General features: G+C 40.0%; 4 protein-coding genes across 10 annotated transcripts in view; 3 read left to right on the forward strand and 1 right to left on the reverse strand.

Annotated features, from left to right (window-relative positions):
* Window positions 1-1,990: 1,990 nt before the first annotated feature.
* Window positions 1,991-7,435, forward strand: bend3 (BEN domain containing 3). 2 transcript variants are annotated; one of them, XM_034302638.2, is made up of 4 exons: window positions 1,991-2,355; window positions 3,863-3,917; window positions 4,523-4,707; window positions 4,798-7,435. In XM_034302638.2, exons 2-4 carry the CDS (start codon window positions 3,866-3,868, stop codon window positions 7,012-7,014), a joined length of 2,454 nt encoding a protein of 817 aa, XP_034158529.1. In that variant the 5' UTR covers window positions 1,991-2,355; window positions 3,863-3,865; the 3' UTR covers window positions 7,015-7,435. The 2 variants fall into 2 exon arrangements, with proteins under 2 accessions (XP_034158529.1, XP_034158530.1); XM_034302639.2 differs by having other exon boundaries at window positions 4,523-4,695.
* A 1,737-nt stretch (window positions 7,436-9,172) lies between these two features.
* Window positions 9,173-13,875, reverse strand: mtres1 (mitochondrial transcription rescue factor 1). 4 transcript variants are annotated; one of them, XM_026939072.3, is made up of 4 exons: window positions 13,764-13,875; window positions 11,938-12,383; window positions 10,453-10,525; window positions 9,173-9,697 (listed from the first exon to the last, which is right to left on the reverse strand). In XM_026939072.3, exons 2-4 carry the CDS (start codon window positions 12,369-12,371, stop codon window positions 9,515-9,517), a joined length of 690 nt encoding a protein of 229 aa, XP_026794873.1. In that variant the 5' UTR covers window positions 12,372-12,383; window positions 13,764-13,875; the 3' UTR covers window positions 9,173-9,514. The 4 variants fall into 4 exon arrangements, with proteins under 4 accessions (XP_026794873.1, XP_026794874.1, XP_053088832.1 ...); XM_026939073.3 differs by having other exon boundaries at window positions 13,773-13,870; XM_053232857.1 differs by having other exon boundaries at window positions 13,780-13,842.
* LOC117596839 (prisilkin-39-like) lies at window positions 12,470-15,257 on the forward strand. The gene is made up of 2 exons (XM_053232621.1): window positions 12,470-12,504; window positions 14,228-15,257. Exons 1-2 carry the CDS (start codon window positions 12,470-12,472, stop codon window positions 15,255-15,257), a joined length of 1,065 nt encoding a protein of 354 aa, XP_053088596.1.
* A 1,824-nt stretch (window positions 15,258-17,081) lies between these two features.
* matn3b (matrilin 3b) overlaps window positions 17,082-24,525 on the forward strand; it is an 8,210-nt gene continuing 766 nt past the window's right edge. Inside the window, exons 1-6 of one of the 3 annotated variants that reach the window (XM_053232283.1) lie at window positions 17,095-17,399; window positions 17,681-17,988; window positions 19,547-19,852; window positions 21,249-21,824; window positions 22,781-22,909; window positions 24,283-24,525. The exon at window positions 24,283-24,525 is cut by the window's right edge and continues 766 nt beyond it. In XM_053232283.1, the coding sequence (XP_053088258.1) occupies window positions 17,811-17,988; window positions 19,547-19,852; window positions 21,249-21,824; window positions 22,781-22,909; window positions 24,283-24,491 (1,398 nt within the window). In that variant the 5' untranslated portion in view covers window positions 17,095-17,399; window positions 17,681-17,810 and the 3' untranslated portion in view covers window positions 24,492-24,525. Of the gene's footprint in view, window positions 17,400-17,680; window positions 17,989-19,546; window positions 19,853-21,248; window positions 21,825-22,780; window positions 22,910-24,282 lie in introns of all 3 variants that reach the window. The other 2 variants (XM_053232284.1, XM_053232285.1) reach the window with 2 other exon arrangements.

Here is a 24,525-nt window from a genome sequence, read left to right on the forward strand (position 1 = left end):
TTATTATTTAAAATGGATTTTTTCATGTTTTAATAAAAAGAATGTAATTGTATATGAATTATGTTCAGTATAATATAATATAATGTTATAATATTTGCTGAGATAAAAGCATTTTTTTAAATGACACGTTAACGAGGCGAGTACGACGATCAGTGCCATGTTTCAGCAGTTTTAATCTTCACTGCATGATTGATCTCACTCACACACACACACACACACACACACACACAGAGTATCTCAGGCTCCATTAGCTGAATAATGATGTCTCTCAGACTGCTGATGGAGTGATGCAGCGTGACGGAGACGTCAGTGATGAGCCTCAGAGCCGCCGAGCGTGAACAGAGAGATGATGATGATGATGATGATGATGATGATGATGATGATGTTTTCATTCTGAGCGCTTTAGAGGCTAAAATTAATTCTGTGCAGTTTAATTATGCAAATTAAATGCTATTAATGACCACAATTCTGGTACACTGAGCAGAAAACACTGACCCTCTGACTCACCGTCTCTCTGAAGTGAAGTGACTTGTGGCCAAGTGTGGTGACCCATACTAGGAATTTGTGCTCTACATTTAACCCATCCAAGTGCACACACACACACACACACACACACACACACACACTGCTGCGGCGCCCGGGGAGCAGTTGGGGGTTCGGTGCCTTGCTCAGGGGTCTCACCTCAGTCGTGGTATTGAGGGTGGGAGAGAGCGCTGGTCATTCACTCCCCCCACCTACAATCCACTGACTCTGACTCACTGACTCTGACCCACTGACCCACTGACTCTGACCCACTGACTCTGACTCAATGACTCTGACCCACTGACTCTGACTCACTGACTCTGACCCACTGACCCACTGACTGACTCACTGACTCTGACCCACTGACTCACTGACTGACCCACTGACTCTGACCCTCTGACCCACTGACTGACTCACTGACTCTGACCCTCTGACCCACTGACTGACTCACTGACTCTGACCCTCTGACCCACTGACTGACTCACTGACTCTGACCCTCTGACCCACTGACTGACTCACTGACTCTGACCCTCTGACCCACTGACTCTGACCCTCTGACCCACTGACTCTGACCCTCTGACCCACTGACTCTGACCCACTGACTCACTGACTCTGACCCACTGACTCACTGACTCTGACCCACTGACTCACTGACTCTGACCCTCTGACCCACTGACTGACTCACTGACTCTGCCTCTCTGCCTCACTGACCCATGCTCACTGTCTCTCGGTGCTTTTGTTTGCTAACCTGGTAGCTATAAGTTTGCATTATGTATTAGCTACTTTAGCCTGAGAGCTTTCGTGCTGAACTAAAGGAGCGGAGTTCAGACCCCGATCCTGTCCTGACTAATCGACTGGTTTTTGCGTAAAGGCGATGTTGTGGACTTTTTAAAAAAATTTTGGCTAAACTAAAAAATAAATGTAAATGATTTCAATAAATAAATAATTAAAAGGAATTAGTTAATAAGATAAAAAATTTAAAATATCAGGAATTAAGGAAGTGTGTCAGGAATTAAGATAATCACATTTAAGACTCTTATTATTATTACTAGCAGTAGTTTATTATTATTATTATTATTATTATTATTATTATGAGGAATGATTAAATACATAATTAAAAGTAATTAAAGTAATACGTTAGTTAATAAGATAAAAAAAATTAAAATATCAGGAATTAAGATCATTAAGATAAACACAGTTAATACTATTATTCTTATTCTTATTCTTATTATTAAGACTGATTAATCATCATTTGCATATTTTACCATTTTATTTTTGACTAATTTTAGGTTTTTTTTTTTTTTTTTTTTTTTTTTTTTAACTCCACACTGTGAAACGCTTTAAAATTTAAAATAAACATTTAAAATAATATTTTTTATATTTAAAAAAGTTGCACACTTGTTCCCACTCCGCTTTATTTATTTATTTATTTATTCATTCATTCACACACACACACACACACACACCTCTCCAGTGAACACGCGCGCGCTGAATCCCGGCTTCCTCCCCTGCACAAACTCATCGCACGCGCTGTGGAATACCGGCACCGGCGCCCTACCTAGTGCACTAGCGCGCGCCCGACCTAGTGCACTACATGTGCAGCAGGGAGGAGATTCAGGACGGAGCCATAGCCCACTTTTTCCCCACAGTCCACAGTGCGCGTGCTGCAGCTGCGGAAATGACACAGCACCGACAAATCCGTCACGTCACGCGCGACCACGGGACCCAGAGACACGGAGAGCCAGGGATCACGCGTGGATCAAATAATCACGCGCGGACACGCAAATGGACGCGTGAGGAACCGCACGGCGCCGTGGAGCCGCACAAACCGGGGTGAGTTTTTTTTTTTTTTTTTTTTTTTTAATCAAGTGACGGGAAGGAAAAAAACTCATCCGTGGTTTGTTTGTGTTGTTTCGCCCCTTCTCTCTCTCTCTCTCTCTCTCTCTCTCTCTCTCTCGCGCGCGCGCGCTCGTGAGGTTAGATTGGATTGTTTCCTCTGAGTCTAATCACGACATGACGCTTTAAACTTTGCACTCACCAACCAACCCGCGTGACATTGTTTCATCCGCGCGACGTCATTAAACAACCAAAAATTCCCCCAAAAAAAACCAAAAAAAAACAAACAAAAAAAAAACATGTGGGTTATTTTCCAAACCTGGCAACATGGGAATGCACACGTCACGCGCGAGATACACACAGAAAAAAAAAAAACACACGCGAAGGTCGACTTCCGGTTTGTAAATAAATAAATAAATAATAATAATAATAAAACATTCCTAACACGTGTAACTCTTCACACACTCCGTGGAAAAAGAAGAGTTTCCGGTTGAGCGCGTGGGATTTTTCAGTGCAAGTCCAAGAATGAGGAAGTGAACGGGTGTTTTTTTTTTTTTTTTTTTTTTAAGTTTTTGGTTTCAACACCCGTATTCCGACAGGCCCCGCCCCCCCCCCTGCGCTCTGATTGGCTGGTGGTCCACTAACTAGTCTAGTGCACTTTAGAACCTGCTACCACACCCTGGAACCCTAAACCCGCTTTTCTTTACTTTTATTCACAAAGTATCAGAAAGAAAAGGAACATGTTACATGGCAAAGTAGGATAATATGCAAATGAGCTCATCAATAATACATGCTTGATTTGCATATGATTTATATATATAAAATACATATATTTTATTTTTTTTTTTTTAGATATTTTAGTGTGATTGAGTTGAGTTCTGGATTGTGATTGGTCAGATTTAAGGCGTTGATTAGTTTTCTATAACTGCAAATCACAGGTTTATATTAATGTACTCGTTCCGATACGTTATCGTTTCCATAGTAACAGCTCGTTCACAGGGACGCGTACGGCGTTCGCTTCACATAAACGGATTAAACGATTGTGTATAAGGTGTTTAGAAGTTTTCTGTAAGGAGGTGTATATTTATGGAAGGAGTCTCCAGTGTCACACCGCTACAAACAGTCCACGCGTATCCCTTTAGCTACAAGTTAGTAACTGTAATTAGTTAGAAATTACTGTTAATATGTAATGTAAGGTTTACTGGTTGCCGTGGACGCGAAATATCTCAAGACCAAAGTGGCTACTGGCCAATCGTAACGCAGGAGACGGTGTTGTCAGAATACAGAAATATATTTGTGTTACAACCCGTAAACTTGTTTATTTTATTTAGTCCAACCCATTATTATGTGCTCATGTACTGTGATCATCATACTGCAGTGTAATGAATGTAATGGATTTTAGCTAAGTGTGTTCATCCTGTTTTATAAAGAAATGTTTTGATGTAAAATACACGATTATAATATTTCAATTAAGTAATTAATTTTTGTTTGTTTGTTTTTCCAGGAAATGAGCTCGTCGGAGTATGGCGTTAAATCGGATGGACATGCACTTGATAAAGGTAATAGATTTTTACTTTGTTTTTTTTTATTATTAAAGCTTATGCCAGACTACAACTGATAAACATCGTAATTTTTTCACAACGTTGTTCAGAACAGTCACTCTGTGTTCAAATGGTTGCTAGTTCATGACACGGGTTTGCTGCTGGTTGTCATGGTTTCACTGTTTTAGCGCAACAGTCCTTCTAATAAACTGTCGCAATCGGCGGCCATCTTAGCAGCGCTCCCAGGCAGTTACTTTCAGTCATGCAAGAAACACAGATATAAAATGGCAGTTAAAATCAGACAAAAAATGGCTGCCGTGTGTCAGTGTAAGACCCTTAACCGACAAGGCTCCCGTCTCTTTTTACCAGACGAGCGGGACTTCCGTAATACAGCCGCCGCGTTGAGCGTTATGTCGTTATGTCAGCAACACATGTCCATCATATCCTAAATAAGATGCTATTGAGGGTATTTTTGGTTGAAATGCTGCCCAGTGAACAGTAAAACATCATAGTAATTTTTGTGCCAGTAATGTGATTTATCTCTACATACAAGTTTATTTTTTTAAGTCTTGTGGAAGTTGAACCGAACAGTGCGTATTGACGCACACGTTTATTTCTGTCAGATGTTAAGGTTGAGAAGGACACAGACGACATTGCAGAGGTTGAGACGAAACAGAATTCGGAGGACAAGTCTTTGAACTGCTTCACTCAGAGGATCGCTAAGAGATCTGCGTCGAACGGCTTCGACGGCCTTTACTCGGAGCAGAACCAGTCCACTGGCAGAAAGAAGTCCAAGGTAACTTTGCAGGTGAAGCAGAAGAGATTCAAACATCAATAATTAAAAGCCACCCAAATGACCTTTAGCACTTCGCACCAACCTGTCTGTTTCCTTTTATAGGTTGGCGAACTTTTCCAAGATGGCGGCTCAGAGGAAACGCCCAGATCCCCCCAGGACAAAACCATATCATCATACAGGAAGCCTTTATATGGCATTTCCCATCGTATCACAGAGAAAAAGGCCACATCCAGCATGGATCAGCACGAATCTGGGGTCCGGGTTAGCCGTAACGGGATCCTTTTCCCAAAGTTGGACAGCCCGATTCATGTGAGGTTTGATGGGGCGTCATCGTCCGGATCCTCTACGTCTCCAGTATCTTCCGATTCTCATCTATATCCACTTTTCGAAAAGATGTTCTTCATCCTCAACAGTTTGAACTCCAGCATGTCTCAGCTGCACAGCAAGGTAGACCTTCTTTCCCTAGAAGTGACGCGCATCAAGAAGCAGATCAAGCCTTCGGAGATGGCCATGGAATTCCAGCCTCCACCGGAATACCAGTTGACCAGAGAGGAATTGGGTCAGTTGATGGAGCAAACCTCCACGGCTGGTGAACTGGGGTGCAGGCTGCTAGTCCAGCTATTCCCAGAGCTTTTCACAGCTAAAGAATGCGCCCACGGTTGCCGAGCTTGTGGCATCGCCAGCAAAACCGCTCTGGATTCTTTGCACCTTCAACTCGTACGCAACTACGTGGAGTCCTGCTACCCGCTGGTCAAGAACGGAAACGTTTGGCAGAACGAGTGCCTGCCGCAGATCAACGACTTTTTTAACCGTTTCTGGGCTCAGAAGGATATGGAGAGTGGGCAGGTTTGTGGGAAACGGACTGGGTTTGACGTGGACCAAAACCACGGCTGCCATTTCATCAACGAGGACGGACAGGACGAGAGACTGTCGCTGGATTCCGGAGAGAACCCCGCCATGAACGGTAGCCACTTCGGCCACGTCAAATCAGATCTCGTGTTTGATTCCCAAGAAAGCGGAGAGAATCCTGATGACATCACGTCAGCCGAGGAGTTTGTCATATTCCTTTTGAACAGACTCTTCCCCGAAGTGTTTGAGGAAGGAAGACTTCCCGAGGGTCACAGGACTGTCGGAGAGCTGATCGTCAATTCGGACAGACTGGAGATTATCCGCAAATACATGGAGGCAAATTTTCCAGAAATGCCCGAAGACACGTGGCTACAGTTGTGCGTGCAACGAATGGAGGAAGCTCTTGAGAATGTTTCTGCCAATGGTGGTGATCAGGAAAACCACCCCGAGGAGATCTACAATCCCATTTCCCTCCCTGATGATGTCTCAATTGTGAAAATCAGTGATTTTTCCGACTATGAAAAGTGTAATCGGAGGTCCAAAAGGTTGTTGCTTGAACCTGTTGACTTCAACAAAATGGACATCCCTTGTCCAGATTTTGAAGTTCCAGAAGAATACCTACTCACGAAGGAGCAGCTGAGGAGCATCTACAACAGCAGCTTGTCCATTGGAAACTTCGCCTCCCGTCTTTTGGTCCTCATGTTCCCTGAACTGTTCACGCAAGAAAACACTCGCAAGCACTACAACTGCAGCGGCTCACTGGGAAAAAAGCAGCTGGATCCCATCCGGATCAATCTCATCCGCCATTACGTCCAACTGCTCTACCCTAGAGCTAAAAATGACCGAGTCTGGACCCTCGAGTTTGTAGGGAAGCTTGATGAAAGATGCAGGCGTAGAGACACGGAGCAGCGTCGCTCGTACCAGCAACAGCGGAAAATCTACACCTCGGATCTGGATCCCGATCTCGGAGACTTTGTAACCGCTAGCCAAATCACCTCGGATCGTCCGAAAGAGGATTTCGAAGTGCCCTCGTTGCCACCTGAAAAAAGTAGCAAAGACTTTTGTAAGATTCCTCTGGAGGATCTCAAGATTTCCGCTCCAGACTTCCCAGTGCCTTCGACATACTTACTCACGGACTCTGAAGTTAGAGAAATTGTTCAGCAGAGCCTCTCGGTCGGGAATTTCGCTGCCCGTCTTCTCGTCCGTCTCTTTCCTGAACTCTTTACTCACGAGAACCTAAGGCTTCAGTACAACCATTCGGGCGCCTGCAACAAGAAACAACTCGACCCTGTGCGACTCCGACTCATCCGCCATTATGTCGAAGCTGTGTATCCCGCAGATAAAATGGAGGAAGTGTGGCACTACGAGTGCGTTCCCAGCATCGACGAGCGCTGCAGGCGCCCGAATCGCAAGAAATGTGACATCCTGAAAAAGGCCAAGAGATCGAATAGCACTGTGTCATGTTCCTAACGCGGCCGATATATTTGAAGAAAATTGTAACTTTTGCACAAGCCCATAAGCGCAAGCTGTAAAGATCCTTATCGAGGTCCTCTTATGTAGGTCCTTGTGTATAAGATGTAGCTACAACAACAGTGAAGCTAATTAATGATGACACTATTGACAGATTAGTAATAATATTAATATGCCAAACTATTCTAACTTTTAATAGATAAGCTATTGTTGCCTTAGGCTAGCAAATACAGAAGTGGAAAGAATTTCTTCTTTAGTTACAAGTCACTTTAGTAATGGCAGATATATATATTGTTTTTAATTCATTCTAATGTTGCAGCACTGGTGTTTTTCTAACTTTATGTCCTAGCTGCAGTGTACACTAAAATATAGAAACAGATCGATAACTATTTTTAAATAAAAGTTCATGTTTAATCAGAAACAGATCTGGTTTGTTTGGTTAGTGTGTACTAAAGTTTTTTTCTTTTTGAAATTCAGTCTAGTAAGTCCTGGATGTTGAACATTTGGACCTGAGACATGTTTGAGAGTCCACAGAAACTCTAACTATAAATGAGAATGTTGTAACTTAGCTTTATTGTAGCTGATTACATGCTAGTTAGTAGACTAGTTAATGCGTAACTAGCACTTATCTAAAACGTTTCAGAGGACAATTGTTCGCAATACCGGCAGTCGTTCTCACATATCAGCACTTAAGCTAATCGCTACCAAAAGTAGATTCAAAATGTATGTTCTACTGCAACTTTCTAACATCAGAAGCCATAATTAGAAAAAAAAGACTGTCTTTCCCATGATGCTGTGTGGTCAATGCCTTATTACACAAGATATGTAAACTACAAACGCTCCAAATCCTACATGCTCCGCCCTCTTCTTCTGGTGATGCAGGCTTGCACTGTATAGCATTGCATTCATTTGCATATTGGAACTTGATTGGCTCTTATATTTTATGATTCAATAACACGTTATGTTTCAGCAGGAAGACTAAAGAAACATTTGAGCTACAGTCAAATCATATCAAAAATACAATCAAAAATAACCCACCAAATATAAATTATGACTTATTGCTGATTTTGCCCCAAATATTAATTATTTAAAGTATCATTACGTTTTTTTTTGCTAAATATAAATTTTTACGAAGTATTGCCATTTTCCCCCCAAAATATTAATTATTTCGAAGTATAGCTATGTTTTTCTCCAAATATAAAATAATGTGTTGCTGTTTTATTCCAAAAATATTAATAAAGTATTGCTGTTTTTTTCCCCCCCACAACATATTAATTATTTCTAAGAATTGCTGTTTCTTTCCCCAAATATTAACAATTTCCAAGTATTGCTAAGTTTTCCCTCAAGTATACAATATTTCAAAGTATTGCCATGTTTTTTTTTAATTAAATGTGAATAATTGCAAAATATTGCTGTTTTCTTTTTCCCAAAAATATGAATAATTTCAAAGTATTGTTAATTCTTTCCTCTACAAATATTTCAATTATTGCTAAATTTCCTTTTGCTTAATAGGAATTATTTAAGTACATCTATGTTTCCCCCACCCAAGTATAAAATATTTTAAATTATTGCCATGTTTTTTAACCCAAATATTAATAATTTCAAATAATTTCATTTCAGTTTTGCTGTTTGTTCACTAGATATAAATTATTTCAAAATAGTTTTTATAGTTTCTCTAAATATTATTTCAACTTGTTGCTAAGTTCTTTCCTCCAAAAGTTTTTATTGCTTTGGTCTACAAATTATACAAATTAAATCATCAGGTTACATTAATTTTCTGGAAGAGTTCTGCACCTGAAGTTTTCATTTATGTCGACTCGCCCTCTCGCTAGTCCGAAGACTTTTCTAACAAACAAATGCGTAATGAAGCAGTGTTTAAAACGCTGTCGAGGGGAAACGACAAGGGCGAGTCGACGAAAACATTCCAAGTTTGGGACGAAGCATCAATAATTTGATTTTTATTAGTTTCAGGTGTGTGCCTTTATAACTTATCTAAGAAGTAAATATTAAAAAATTATTTATAATTAAATAATTAGCACGTGATGGTGGTAGTAATATACAAAAATGACGGTTCTTCTCAAAGACAGTTATGGATGTGGGTATTTTCTAACATTATTAACTATAAATGAAGTGAAAACACACCATTTTCAATTAAATATCAATTAAAAAGATTTAAGTTTTATGTTTAATGATGATCAGCACTCCACACTATCGGATATGAATACGATGTTTCACGTGACAAAAAAAAGATCAGGTATTTATCGTGAAGTGAAAATGTAATATATGTTATACACAAAATACTTTAAACTACACAAGATAATCTTACACTGTTTGACCCATAAATAATCCTGTACAGTTCCTCCACTAAATCTCAAGAGTGAAATCCCTACAATGTTGTGAAAATGTCGATTAAATTCTGTCAGTTGTCAGCTGTTATGTCTTTTCAGAAACTTCCTCTGCGTTATAACGTTCATTCTGACGTTATTCATGCTAACGTTGTTTATTCTCTGAAGGCGTCTTGTTTGGGAAGCTGGAGATGTTTCCAGCTTCTCAGCAGGACTTTCAGTTTCTCTCCGTCGTTTGTTTCTCCGACGATCTTCTTCAGGACGACTCTCTTCAGCGTCACCACGTCCTTCTCTTTATCTTCTTCGATGATTAGGTCCAGAGTGTCTCCGACTTTCACCTGCAGATGGAGCCAGACGTTAAAGAAAGACTACAACATCACCGTCACATCAGAAACACTGAAAGACCATCTGAAACCAACAGGTTTGTTCTTATTAAAGCTGCACAAAATATCGTTTGCTAACTTTTATGGCAACATCTGCGATAAAGATGCTAAACAAACCCTCAGAACCAATCACTACACAATTTTATGCATATCTGTAGGTAGAGGGGTGCCAATACTTACGCAAACCATCAACTACATGCTAAAATGTAAATTAAGACAATACGCAATTAGTCCTCAGTACTTAACTGTTGATTTTCTTAAATGTTTTGTTGTATGTGTAGTTTAAAAAAAAAAAAAAAAAAAAAACATTTATTTATGCAAATGAGGCTCCATTCAATTAAACTGTGTAAATTTGCATATTTAATACAATTTTAAAATCTACTCTTTAGATGAGGGTACAATGAATGTCGAGAGAAAAAAAGACAAAAAATATTTGCTGGAAAATTTTATTTTATTTTTTTTTTTTTTTAAATAATCTTAAAGCAATTTCCAATATTTCAATTCAAATGAAAAAGAATTATATATATACATTTATAAATATCATTTACATATATAAATATCACCCCCCCAAAAAAATAAGTCCTCTGTAGTATATTTATAAATTAGGATATCAATACACATTTCTGATTATCCTTTGATTAAACAGAGAAAAAATTTAAATTAAAAAACACTTTAAAACTTTAAAAAATGACATGACATTATTAACTCACAGTTTTGCTCTTCTTTATGAGCTTCTGTCCGTTCAGTCTCAGCTTGTGGTCATAGAAAGCGTCCTCGATTTTACTGCAGAAAAAAAAAAGGGGGGGGGGGGGGGGGGGGATTCATGCAGTTGTTCTGAAGATAAATATAATTTTTATTTTATAGCATTATGATAGCAGATGATCAGATGTGTTTCCAGTATGTAAGTTTTTCTAAGCGCTGCTAGTCAGTCAGGCAGCGTTACGTCGGTACATCCGTCTATTTCATTACAGAACCAGATAAAAAATGAGTTTTTCGCATTTTCACGGCGTTTCCTCGCTCTGCGTTAATGCTAGCACACGACAAGTCGCTTGTCAAACTTGTAGTTCGCCTCCTGTGGGCGTGGCCTGTCCACTTTACTCGTGTTTATCTCTGTGTATTCGTGTTGATCAGTGTGTGTGTGTGTGTGTGTGTGTGTGTGTGTTTGTGCTGCTCGGTTTGTGTGTATTTGTGTTGATTGGTGTGTGTTTCTGTTGCTCGGTGTGTGTGTGTGTTCGTGTTTAGCGGTGTGTGTTTGTATTAATCAGTGTGTGTTCGTGTTGATCAGTGTGTGTGTGTGTGTGTGTGTGTTTGTGATCATGTTGATCTCTGTGTGTGTGTGTGTGTGTGTGTGTGTGTGTGTGTGTTTGTGCTGCTCGGTTTGTGTGTATTTGTGTTGATTGGTGTGTGTTTCTGTTGCTCGGTGTGTGTGTGTGTTCGTGTTTAGCGGTGTGTGTTTGTATTAATCAGTGTGTGTTCGTGTTGATCAGTGTGTGTGTGTGTGTGTTTGTGATCATGTTGATCTCTGTGTGTGTGTGTGTGTGTGTGTGTGTGTGTGTTTATCAGTGCGTGTGATCGTGTTGATCGGTGTGTGTGTGTTTGTATTAATCAGTGTGTGTTCGTGTTTATCAGTGTGTGTTCGTGTTTATCTGTGTGTGTGTGTGTGTGATCGTGTTGATCGGTGTGTGTGTGTGTGTTCGTGTTTAGCGCTGTGTGTGTTTGTATTAATCGGTGTGTGTGATCATGTTGATCGGTGTGTGTGTGTGTGTGTGTATCATCAGTGTGTGTGTTCGTATTAATCGGTGTTTGTGATCATGTGTGTATGTGTTTATCAGTGTGTGTGATCGTGTTGATCTCTGTGTGTGTGTGTGTTCGTATTAATCGGTGTGTGTGTGTGTTCGTATTGATCTCTGTGTGTGTGTGTTTGTGTTTATCAGTGTGTGTGATCATGTTGATCTCTGTGTGTGTGTGTGATCGTGTTGATCGGTGTGTGTGTGTGTTCGTATTGATCTCTGTGTGTGTGTGTGTGTTTGTGTTTATCAGTGTGTGTGATCGTGTTGATCGGTGTGTGTGTGTTCGTATTGATCTCTGTGTGTGTGTGTGTGTGTGTGTGTTTGTGTTTATCAGTGTGTGTGATCGTGTTGATCAGTGTGTGTGTGTGTGTGTGTGTGTGTGTGTGTGTGTGTTCCAGTGCTTACTGCCTGGCGATGTCGAGTCCCGTCTTCATCACGAGGTCGAAGCGTAAGGACTGCACGGCTCTCTCGTGATCTTTATAGTCTTTGGGTAAACTGGGATCCTCCTGCGGCTCGTCCTCGTAATCACTGGCCTCCGGATCCTCGTCCTCTTCCTCATCGTCCTCTTCCTCCTGAGCACTTCCCGCCCGCCCCTTTTTCCTCTTATAGCCCTTCCAGCGTGTCTGCTGATAGGACGGGCTGCGCGCGGCGTCTCCAGGCTTTAGCAGCGAGGCCGAGCGCTGGAGGAGAGGAGCGCCGGAGCCCCACAGCTGGCGTGCGTGCAGCGCTCGCGGACAGCGCAGACAGAAACTCACGCCGTGCCACGCAGACGGAACCTGCAGAGACGTGAGTTTCCCGAGCTGGCGCAGGGTCAGAGCCTGGACCGATAAACTCTGCATCTTCTCCTCTCACTGCACAAACACACAGACAGAGGGGAAAAAAAACGGCAGAACGGAGGGGTGACTTTAAACTCGCCAACATTCGTACATACGTCATGATGCGTAAACTGGATTCCAGCACGGACTCCGGGGCGTAAATACGTACTGATATTTCACAAAAATCATTCTTTTATCATCATTTCATTTGAAATTAATGATACTCATTTACTGATTTAGCTTATATTTATATCTTTTTAATTTATTTGTTATTTTATTTAGATAGACTTCTAAATGATTAGCATCATTATGCTGCAAAACGAAAGAAACAAACATCAGCTGTGTACATTTTTTTCAATTTATCCAAAAAAATCAACACAAACTGCATCAGACTGTAACTGAAGAACCTGAGAGCGAATCGTTAACGTAAAATTAAACAAATTATTACACCGTGTTTATAATCAATAAAGGACAAAGTGCCACATGGCAGTGATGTCATGGAAGAAATAAATATTATATATGTGTGAAATATTTAATAATAATGATATATATGTTTACAGCATCATTAATCCAGGTTCTGCACAACACAGGGAAAAAAAAAAAAAGTTTCTGTAAGTTTAAGAAACAATTTGCACAAGTACCTAATTATGTTTTTTTTTTTTTTTTTTTTTTGCATATTTCTACATTTAAGAAAGTTCAATTTGTACATTTTGTCTAATTACAGATTTTTGGGAAAATATTTCTGAAAAAAAAAATTGCAGATTTATGCTGGATTCTGGTTATTGTGGAGATTTTTTCAATTAATTTAAGAAAGAATAATTTGTACATGTGCATAAAAACATTTTTTTTGCATAGTTATACATTATTTTTAAAAAAAAGCATTTGCACATTTGTGATGAATTATGATACATTCTTTCTGCATATTTTTGTAGACCACAATTTACACATTTTTGTCTAATTATGAAGTTTTTTTGTTGCACATTTCTGTAAATTTAAAGAAGAACCTTTGCAGGTTTGTGCTGAATCATAATTCCTTTTTTCTTTTTTTTTTACATATTACTGTAAAGTTAAGAAATTTGCACGTTTTTGCTTAATGACAGTGTCATTGCTGTTTTTTCTAATTAAGAGTTAAATCACTGAAACACATTAACATGCGCTGAAAAGTGAATATTTAAGAGTTTCATTAATATTATTATTATTAATAATCTAATTAAACCCCTGATTAGTTTATAACAATAACACTATGATAATAACAGACTTTATAACCGCCAAATAAAAGTGGACATGTCCAACACACACACACACACACACACACACACACACACCTCCTGTACAGTCGCTAAAATAACTCCGGATTACTTTAATGCGCATAAAAAGCAGAGAAGTGAATAAAAATCAGGATTATTAAAGTCTCACGCGCATGACCTCGGACCTTCTGCCTGCTGTCTGGTTGTAAACAGCGCGTGAGGAAGTGTTTATTAATCAGAGGCCAGAGGCTGGGTTACAGGAAGCGTGTGTTACAGCTGGAGAGTGTAATGTCGCCCCCCTGCGGCCGGAGGCTGGAACTACAGCTACACCTGCGGCTCTTCACAATGCAGATACACATACGGCTACAGCTACACCTACACCTACAGCTACATCTACACCTGCAGCTCTTCACAATGCAGATACACCTACACATACATCTACAGCTACACCTACACATACACCTACACCTACAGCTACATCTACACCTACAGCTACAGCTACACCTACACATACACCTACAGCTACATCTACAGCTACACCTGCAGCTCTTCACAATGCAGATACACCTACACATACATCTACAGCTACAGCTACACCTACACCTACACATACACCTACACCTACACCTACAGCTACAGCTACACCTACACATACACCTACAGCTACATCTACAGCTACACCTGCAGCTCTTCACAATGCAGATACACATACAGCTACACCTACAGCTACACATACAGCTACACCTACACATACAGCTACAGCTACATCTACACCTGCAGCTCTTCACAATGCAGATACACATACAGCTACACCTACAGCTACACATACAGCTACACCTACAGCTACACATACAGCTACACATACAGCTACAGCTACACCTACAGTTTTTCACAATGCAGATACACATACACCTACAGCTACACCTGCAGCTCTTCACAATGCAGATACACATACGGCTACAGCTACACCTACACCTACAGCTACATCTACACCTGCAGCTCTTCACAATGCAGATACACCTACACATACATCTACAGCTACACCTACACATACACCTACACCTACAGCTACATCTACAGCTACACCTGCAGCTCTTCACAATGCAGATACACATACAGCTACACCTACAGCTACACATACAGCTACAGCTACACCTACAGTTTTTCACAATGCATATACACCTACACCTACAGCTACATCTACAGCTACATCTGCAGCTCTTCACAATGCAGATACACATACACCTACAGCTACACCTACAGCTACACCTGCAGCTCTTCACAATGCAGATACACATACAGCTACACCTACAGCTACACATACAGCTACAGCTACACCTACAGTTTTTCACAATGCATATACACCTACACCTACAGCTACATCTACAGCTACATCTGCAGCTCTTCACAATGCAGATACACATACACCTACAGCTACACCTACAGTTTTTCACAATGCATATACACCTACACCTACACCTACAGCTACACCTGCAGCTCTTCACAATGCAGATACACATACAGCTACAGCTACACCTGCAGCTCTTCACAATGCAGATACACATACATCTACAGCTACACCTACAGTTTTTCCCAATGCATATACACCTACAGCTACACCTACAGTTTTTCCCAATGCATATACACCTACAGCTACAGCTAAACCTACAGCTACACCTACAGCTACAACTAAACCTACAGCTACACCTACAGCTACAGCTCTTTACAATGCATATACACCTACAGCTACACATACAGTTACACATACAGCTAAACATACAGGTACACCTACAGCTACACCTGCAGCTACAGCTCTTTACAATGCATATACACCTACAGCTACACCTACAGCTCCTCACAATGCATATACACCTTCAGCTACACATACATCTACAGCTACACATACACCTACAGCTACACATACAGCTACAACTGCAGCTTTTCACAATGCATATACAGCTACAGCTACACATACAGGTACACCTACAGCTACACCTGCAGCTACAGCTACACCTACAGCTACAGCTACACATACAGGTACACCTACAGCTACACCTGCAGCTACAGCTAAACATACAAGTACACCTACAGCTACACCTGCAGCTACAGCTACACCTACAGCTCTTCACAATGCATATACACCTTCAGCTACACATACACCTACAGCTACACATACAGCTACACCTGCAGTTTATCACAATGCATATACACCTACAGCTACACCTGCAGCTACAGCTACACATACAGCTACAGCTACACCTACAGCTACACATACAGCTACACAGCTACAACTACACCTGCAGTTTATCACAATGCATATACACCTACAGCTACAGCTACACATACAGGTACACCTACAGCTACACCTGCAGCTACAGCTACACATACAGCTACAGCTACACCTACAGCTACACATACAGCTACACAGCTACAACTACACCTGCAGTTTATCACAATGCATATACACCTACAGCTACAGCTACACATACAGGTACACCTACAGCTACACCTGCAGCTACAGCTACACATACAGGTACACCTACAGCTACAGGTACACCTACAGCTACACCTACAGCTACAGCTACACATACAGGTACACCTACAGCTACAGGTACACCTACAGCTACAGTAACACCTGAAAAAAAAAAAAAACAGAAGCTGGTGTTAATTAAATGCTAAAACGAGTTACTGCTTTAACTCTGCTCTACTGAGACTCTCTGTTTTTCTGTATACAGTCTGATGCAAAAGTCTTATTTAATCTGGTTTATTTATTTTTTATCTAGTTTAATTTTATCTAGTTTATTTTCTGCATTTTTGAGTCAATGCAAAAAACATTTTAGATTTCCAAACATTACTTTTCCATCAAAAAATTCAACGTTACAGAAAAATGTTTGTGTGTCAGTAAAGAAAGTAACACATTACATAATGCGGTCTGTAATAACTCAGCTCTTAAAAATAGATTATGATGTAACTAAAGTAATTTAATAATATCAATCTATAATAATAATAATAACAAAAAAGAGAAAATGTGTTCCCCCTGTACTGTACATCTCCTTCCTCCTTTCCCAATGCAAGGCATTTTCTTTCTTTATTCTTTCTTTCTTTCTTTCTTTCTTTCAGTTTTTCATGTGCTTTATTGGCATGACAAATAATTGTACATTTGTGTTTGCCAAAACAGGTACAAAGGGAAGGGTAGAGTAAAAACAGGAGGAATAAAATAAAGACAAAATAAAATAAAAATACTAATAGATTAAAATAAACAGAAAAATAGTGCAAAGGATGTACATAAATTAAGGACAATATAATGGCATTATATACAGAATAATTGAAAAACATAAGAAAAGGATCAAATGAGTAAAATTACAGAATAAAAGTGGATTTATTAATAAAGGTAAGAAAAAAATGTAGAACAGTAATAATAAAGAAGAGCGATCATAGCAGTCAGAAGAGGCACGAGGACGAGGCAGATCACTCGCCGTCCCTCACACTGTGGCAGGAGAGACGTATTGTATCATGCTGCTGCTGTACAGCGGTGTTTATCTTCTCCTAGCAGGAGGCGGAGTGTTTCACTGTCTGAGAGACCGTCAGATGTTCGGTGTGTGTGTGTGTGTGTGTGTGTGTAATTTTGGGGTAGAGTTTCTCTCTTTGTATTTTGTGCGCTCTGTGAGGAAGTGCAGCTCTGTCTCAGTTGTGTTTTGGGTGCAGTGTAGCAATGCTCTACCTTTCTTCCTGTGAGAGCCATGTTCTCCTGCGTCTGCCTGTTTCTAGCACGAGCTCGTGTTCACTGAGTCTCTACCTTCTCAAGGTGCTTCTCTGTCACTGTGTGCAGATAGTCTGCATGACTTTCTGTCTTTTCAGGGTCAAATAGCATGGCATTTTACTCTGTTATTGTGTTGGTGATGTAGTTTTGTTTCATTTGTGCTGTAATTTGGTCTAATCTGATTTGTTTGACGTTGTTGTTCTGGTCTAAAGCGTCACTGTGGTGGGGATTAGTAGGTGTTAGTGAGATCGATCTCTCTCTCTCTCTCTCTCTCTCTCTCTTTCTCTCTCTCTCTCTCTGCCTGAACTCAAAAACTCTCCACCCAGTGTGATGATTGGCTGTTGGTGTGTCAGAGGGAGGAGCCTGGATCTTTAAAAGTGCTGAACTCTTCAGTAGTTCAGTAGAGCAAACAGAGCTGCACGACACACACGTGAGGAACCTGAGACGTTCAGCAGCATGACCGGGTTTGTGCGCTCGTTGATGCGTTTCCTGATGATGATGATGATGATGATGATGATGATGGAATCTGAGGCGACGTACGGACCGTACGGATTTATCCAGGACAGACCTGCAGCGAGACAGAGACCACCGACCTACAGCAGACCTGCTCATGGAAACAACATCAACTATGGAGGTATGGACCACGTCTCTGAGAAACATTTGTGAGAATCATAAGGCTGGAAATTTTTCTTTATTAGTACAAGTGCAAAGATTTTTTACACTTTTAGGAGAAACTGAGACAAAACTGAAAAGGGTTTCTTACAGAAAAAAAAGTTACTTAGAGATGAATAATACTAATACACAATAATATTAGAGGAATATAATATGTAACTGTGACATGAAACAGGACAGGGGAGGGGGGGGTGCTAATTTTTGCACTGAGTTGTGCTAATAGTTGTGCTAATAGTTGTGCTAATAATTTTTGCACTAAGGTGTGTTTATGAAATGTGACCACAGTGTCATCCTGAAAAAAGCGACATTATGAAATAAAAACACTTGTAAATTAAATGTAAATAAAAAATAAACCACAATACAAATATTATTTTCATCCTTTCATGCATTTCATCTACACATTATTAGGAAAATATAAGATCAAATATAAGATCAGAAAATATAGTATCATTCCAGACTGTATTACTGTAGTTTAACATTTTTCTAAACCTTCTGTTTTGTGACAAAATCACAAATTAATTAATGATCACAAATAAAGTTTGTTCCAGACTCCTCTTTTTTTTCTCTCGTTTTGGTTATTTGGTTTTATAAACACATTAGAAGATTATTTTTTTAAATTGCAGTTATAATGTTTATCCTTCTTTTTACTCGTTGTATTCCTACACATGGACAATCCATTCATTATTATTATTATTATTATTATTATTGTTATTATTTAATTTTAAGTAATAAATAACATCTAAAGTATATGGAAATGTTTTTTTTTAATAATCTATATGTAAGAAGGTTAGATTAGGAAGGAATATATAATTATTCAAACTTCTGTTTTAAATAATTATTGATTTATTTCACAATTTATATCTTTTGACACAAATTGAGCGTAACGTTGACTAATTATACACTGTAGCTACTATATGAGAGAGAGAAATAACTTCCTTGTCGTTCAATTTGCTTTTTTCTCCTGAGCATTAGTCAGTGTTAATGTGTAGATTTTTCTTTACAGAATTATCGTAATTATCGTAATTCTAAAGATCGTAATTATGGTAATTCTAAATATATCAGTCAAGATAACGATAAACATAAGGAGAGTTAGTTCTCATATCTGACTAACATCGCTACATGCGCTGCCTCTAAAGATATTTTATGTTAAATTTAAAAATATATACATAACTTGAACACAAAAGTAACCTTTAATCAACATAGTAACGCACATAGCTAGAAGACAGGAAGTTAGCCTAGATTTTAAATCTTAGTTCTTAGAATATCGTAGCTATATATCATATATAACCCACGTTCCAGGTGGATGTGGGAAAGTTTTGAGTTCTTTTTTTTCATTTAATTTCTCAGACTTTAGCATTTAAACGCTTGCAGAAACCATAGAATGACTTCATGCTCAAGCTTTAGTCGCCAGCTAGCGTTGTCTCGTTCTCTTTATCTCTCCATACGAGACGCCATCGTGTTTGCCTTAATCCTCCATCCTTCCTCTCTCTCTCTCTCTCTCTCTCTCTAACCACGCTAAGCTCGTGCCATTAACCCCAGGTTTTACGGGAATTTCCATCATCGGCCGCCTTGGAAGTGGCCCGTGTTCCCCCACCACCGACCCGTCTTTCTTGTCCAGCCTCCAGTTGTGCCGGTGGTGCCTCCAAAGCTAATGCTAACCAAGCTGTGCGTCACAGTGCCACCCAAAGTGCCCACTCCGACCGTAACCACTACTTCGGTCCCTCCTCCCACTTTACCCTCCACCACACCCACCACGATGCCCACCACACTGCCGCTCAGTACCCTGAGTGCCACCACTTCCCCTGCTGCTCCTCCCACTCATCCAGGTAGACTCAAGATGAGGTAGTCCTCACATTTTTTTCTTTTTTTCCTCCACAGAGCATGCTGAGCTCCGTATTATCTTTCATGCATCCATCTCTCACTCTTTATTCCTCCTCTAGGTGGTGCCATGGATTTATAAAGGTTCTCAGTCATACACTTTAATGTCGTCATCTTTTGAGGAGCTTCACCAATCCTTTGTCTACATTTTGATGAAGCTCCTCCGACGAATGGAGAAGGTTCAAGATTGTAAATATCCCAGGATGTTTTATGTCTGAGAGTAGTGAGCCAAGTTGACTGAACTACTTCTCTGCTCATCCGAGGAGCATTGTGGGTTCTTCATCTAAATCAGAAATGATGAAGCTCCTCAGATGATTGGAGAAACTTCTCCAGTTCAGTTCTTCTGCTAGTGATAAGTCAAAATCAACAGAACTTGTAGTTTAAGATGTTTCACCACTTATCTGAGGAGCAGCATCAGTCCTTCTTCTTTTGTGTCTATTGTGTTATGATCTTGATCATGAGGTTCTTCATCAGTTCCCAGGTCACGTGACATTGAGAGATTATTGCTGAGTGGGTGTGGATTTATTTTATACTTAGCAGGATGGTGGGGAAAGATTGAATCCAGAGTTCACACCACTGATCAGATGATTACACTAACAACATCTTGTTGTTCGTCCTCTAATTTAGCGCATCTTCCTGATTACACTTTCCTGACTTTTTTTCAGAATATATACTGCTTCAGTAGCTGCTCGTGGATTAGCACTGACTCTGGCTCTTGTTTCAGAAAAGCCTTGCTGAATTCAATGCTGTCTGAAAATAATTCTTCATGTAGGCTATGCTAGCAGCTAACAGAAATGTCCTGAAGTGTTTTATTCCTCTGATACCACAGCAACCTGCCAACTATTACAATTTTAATTCCTTAAAAGAAGCAAGTTGTCCTTTTTTCCAATCTTAGTTACATTTAATGAAGCGTCTGTCAAACAACTTATCACTCACATTATAACAGCTATAAACACTCATCCCCTCACCAGCCTCTCTTTTTCTCTCTCTCTTGAAATTAATAAGACAAAAAAACGCAGCTTGTCACGTTACCGAGAAACCGCAAAAAGCGTAAACTCCTCTGTCCTGAAGATGTCGGAAAACTTAAAGTTACAAAGCTGTTACAAAGCTCTGACACTAGAGACTCTCCTTACAGAAAACTTCACCATATAAACAATGTTACCATAGAAACGATAACGAGTGCATTAATATAAGCCTGTGATTAATCAACACGTTCTGACCAATCAGAGTCCAGAATGTAACAGTGATTTGGTGTAATTGAAGAATAATCATTATCCAGATGTTTGTTGCTATTTTTTATGCATTGCATTTATGGTAAAAACTGACATTTCCCATAATCCTCAGCTCCGGCGGAAGTGTGCAAGAGCCGCCCGCTGGACCTGGTGTTCATCATCGACAGCTCTCGCAGCGTTCGTCCTGCCGAGTTCGAGAAGGTCAAAGTGTTCCTCTCGGACATGGTGGACTCGCTGGACGTTGGCGTCGAAGCCACGCGTGTCGGATTGGTCAACTACGCCAGCACGGTCAACATCGAGTTCCTCCTGAAGACGTACCCCAACAAAGCGGATCTCAAACGTGCCTTCTCTCGGGTCGAGCCGCTCTCCACCGGCACCATGACCGGCCTGGCCATCAAAACAGCGATGGAGCGCACGTTCACCGAGGAATCCGGCGCCAGGCTGGCGAATAAAAACATCCCCAAGGTGGCCATCATCGTAACGGACGGGCGGCCGCAGGATAAAGTGGAGGAGGTTTCGGCTTCAGCGAGGGCTGCTGGGATCGAGATCTACGCCGTCGGAGTGGACAGGGCCGACATGAATTCTCTGCAAGCGATGGCGAGCCAGCCGCTGGACGATCACGTGTTCTACGTGGAGACGTACGGCGTGATCGAGAAACTCACGTCCAAGTTCAGGGAAACTCTCTGTGGTAAGATCAGGAAAATGCCCCTTGTTCAACTTAGCAAGGTAATACAAATGCAGCATTTAATTTAAAATACCAAATTTAATCTTATCTTTATATACATAACGATCAACGTAAACCAAATTGGTAGAAATGATGTCCCAAAAGCCCTTTCTATATATTTCCTCCATTCTCGTTTTCACCTTATTTTAATAGCAGTCGCCATTTTGGACAACCAAAATCGCTTTTTTAGTATCACTTATGCTAAAAATAACATCATGCCACTTTGAACTTGTATGTGTAAATACAGATTATCGCTGCTACTTCAGAAAATCGTTTATGAAAAATTGAGAAGATTAACAATGTCTGAAGCAAACATATGATGATTAGATTTCTAGCACTTGTCAACCTCTTGATGCTACGTTCACGCTAGCAAATAACAAGTCGCTACTGTTGTTGATTTTGGACATGGCCTGATGAGAAACAGCTTCTAAAGCTAACTAGTTGAACAGAAATTATATAAAAAACTAAACAGTGTGAAAATCGGATGTTTGATTAGCATGCTAGGCTTCGTATTAGCTTTGTTCTCAGATTAGATTATCAAAGCAAGCTAACTGTACTAGCTACGTACATTCACTAAGAGGCAACAATGATCTCTGCTACTTCCTTCCGAACTTTATTTTTCTTCGTTTAAAGTGACAGGATAAGATGAAACCATGGATATACGTTTTTCTTTGAATTTTTGTAGGAACGAACAGCAGGTAAGAATTAAAGTTGTGAACGGAGAAGTGAGGAAACGTTGGAACACATGCGCCACAGGATTGGTCCGAGGAATCATTAGAGACGATCGTTTGGATTTGTTGCTTCTTCTGTTCATTTGTTTCTGCTGTTCAACGCTGCGGTCTGAATGCATGAATGATGAACATATGTGTGTGTGTGTTTGTTTGTTTGCTAACTCTGCTAGTCATGATTATTGTCTCTAGGTATCGATGCATGTGCCCTCGGACACGACTGCGAGCACGAATGCGTGAACAACTACAACTCTTACTACTGCAAGTGCAGAGAGGGATATGTGCTTAACTCGGACAAGAAAACATGCTCACAAGCCAAGGGTTCGTCTTTAAACTCTGTGTCCTGGTCATGGTGGTTATTTAACACACTCACAACACACCTGACTGCATGTAAAAAAACGTCCTCGCTAACCTCTGTGCCATTTACTAAATCACGTTTTGTTTTCAAAGATCACTTTCAGTATTATTTTTCTCTCAAACTCACGATCTTTGTTCTGAAAAAGGCTTGGCTAACTACCTAGCTGATGAGATGGCATGCTAGCTAACTGACTAGCGTACTTACAAGCAGCTAGTACATTAAGTAACTACAACACCATTTAAATACAGGATACCTGATATTGTAGATGACTTGATAGCATGCTAACTTAACTACCTTACTTACTAGCAATGTAGTGCTAGCTAGCTTGCCCCTAGCTAGCAATACATGAACTAGCTCTATTAAGGTAAATTTGATTGCAGTATATCAAATGTGTGGGTTTTTTTTATTATTATTAGTTTGTTGTTTTAAACTAGCTAGCTTGCATACTAGCAATGTTTTATGCTTGAACTAGTTTACCTACTAGCAATGTACTGGTGGCTAGCTTGCCAACTAGCTAGCAGTATATCGACTAGCTACATTAAACACAATTTTATTGCAGGATATCAAATGTATCTTTTACAATCTTCTTGCTTGTTGTTTTAAGCTAACTAGCAATGTAGCTTTTAGTAGCTAGTACAGCAAAAAGCTAAAACGCAATTTAAATATAGGATATCTAATATTGTAGATGACTTGATAGCATGCTACTCAGCTAGCTTACTTACTAGCAACGTACTGCTGGCTAGCTTTCCAACTAGCTAGGAAATTTGAATTGATTTGAATGCAGGGTGTCTTCTTTTTCTTCTCCTTTTTTTTTTTTTTTTTTAACTTTGTTGTTAATTTTATGCTCCATGTTTTTGTTAGAAGAAATTACCTCAGATTTTTGTGTCTTCTGGATTATTTCCGGGTAAATTAGCTAAACCTCATCAGCACTTAACTAGCTAACTTAGCTAACGTTAGGTAACTGACTAAACAGTTAGTTCATCATCTCTATATAAATAATAGAAATCAAATAAAAATTCTGTGATTATAGCACACCTACTGTGAAAGATATGTAACTTTTACAAAAGTTGGTGTTTTGATAAAAAGTTTATTTGTGTAAAAAGTGGGATGTGTGTGTGTGTGTGTGTGTGTGTGTGAGAGAGAGAGAGCGAGAGACTCAGCAAATTGACGTTATTTTAAGCCATCGCTGTGCTTGCAGTTTAGTAGATTTGTACTCACATTTCAATTGATATTAAGATATAGTTCGCTATAAAACTGTGACTTTGTCAGCAGGAATAATGTGTGTGTGTGTGTGTGTGTGTTTGGTTCTCCTGTGTGTCTCTCGGTTCTCTCGCAGAGGCTCGCGGTGATTTGACGGAGGACGCGTGCATGTGTGAAGCTCAGATCGCGTTCCAGAAGAAAGTCCATCACAGCATTAAAGAGATAAACGGCAAACATATCCTTTCACACATCGCTGCCACGCGCGTGTTTATTCACAAGTTCGTTTCACCGTCCCAGCCGTCAGACAAAAGCGTACGCAATGTAGAACATTTATCGGTTCTTTGATCAGGAAGTGTTCAAGTAGAACCTTTTCTATAAG

Source organism: Pangasianodon hypophthalmus, chromosome 3 (genome assembly GCF_027358585.1).
Source record: "Pangasianodon hypophthalmus isolate fPanHyp1 chromosome 3, fPanHyp1.pri, whole genome shotgun sequence".
Classification (NCBI taxonomy): Eukaryota; Metazoa; Chordata; class Actinopteri; order Siluriformes; family Pangasiidae; genus Pangasianodon; species Pangasianodon hypophthalmus.

Coding starts and splice junctions, on each gene's coding strand:
- bend3 (XM_034302638.2), top strand. CDS start 3,866: ATGAGCTCGTCGGAGTATGGCGTTAAATCGGATGGACATGCACTTGAT. Junction 3,918..4,522: donor TGGACATGCACTTGATAAAG/GTAATAGATTTT, acceptor TATTTCTGTCAG/ATGTTAAGGTTGAGAAGGAC. Junction 4,708..4,797: donor AGTCCAAGGTAACTTTGCAG/GTGAAGCAGAAG, acceptor TTCCTTTTATAG/GTTGGCGAACTTTTCCAAGA.
- mtres1 (XM_026939072.3), bottom strand. CDS start 12,371: ATGCAGAGTTTATCGGTCCAGGCTCTGACCCTGCGCCAGCTCGGGAAA. Junction 10,526..11,937: donor GGACTCGACATCGCCAGGCA/GTAAGCACTGGA, acceptor TTTTTTCTGCAG/TAAAATCGAGGACGCTTTCT. Junction 9,698..10,452: donor TCATAAAGAAGAGCAAAACT/GTGAGTTAATAA, acceptor CTCCATCTGCAG/GTGAAAGTCGGAGACACTCT.
- LOC117596839 (XM_053232621.1), top strand. CDS start 12,470: ATGCGTAAACTGGATTCCAGCACGGACTCCGGGGC. Junction 12,505..14,227: donor TCCAGCACGGACTCCGGGGC/GTAAATACGTAC, acceptor CTACACCTACAG/CTACAGCTACACCTACACAT.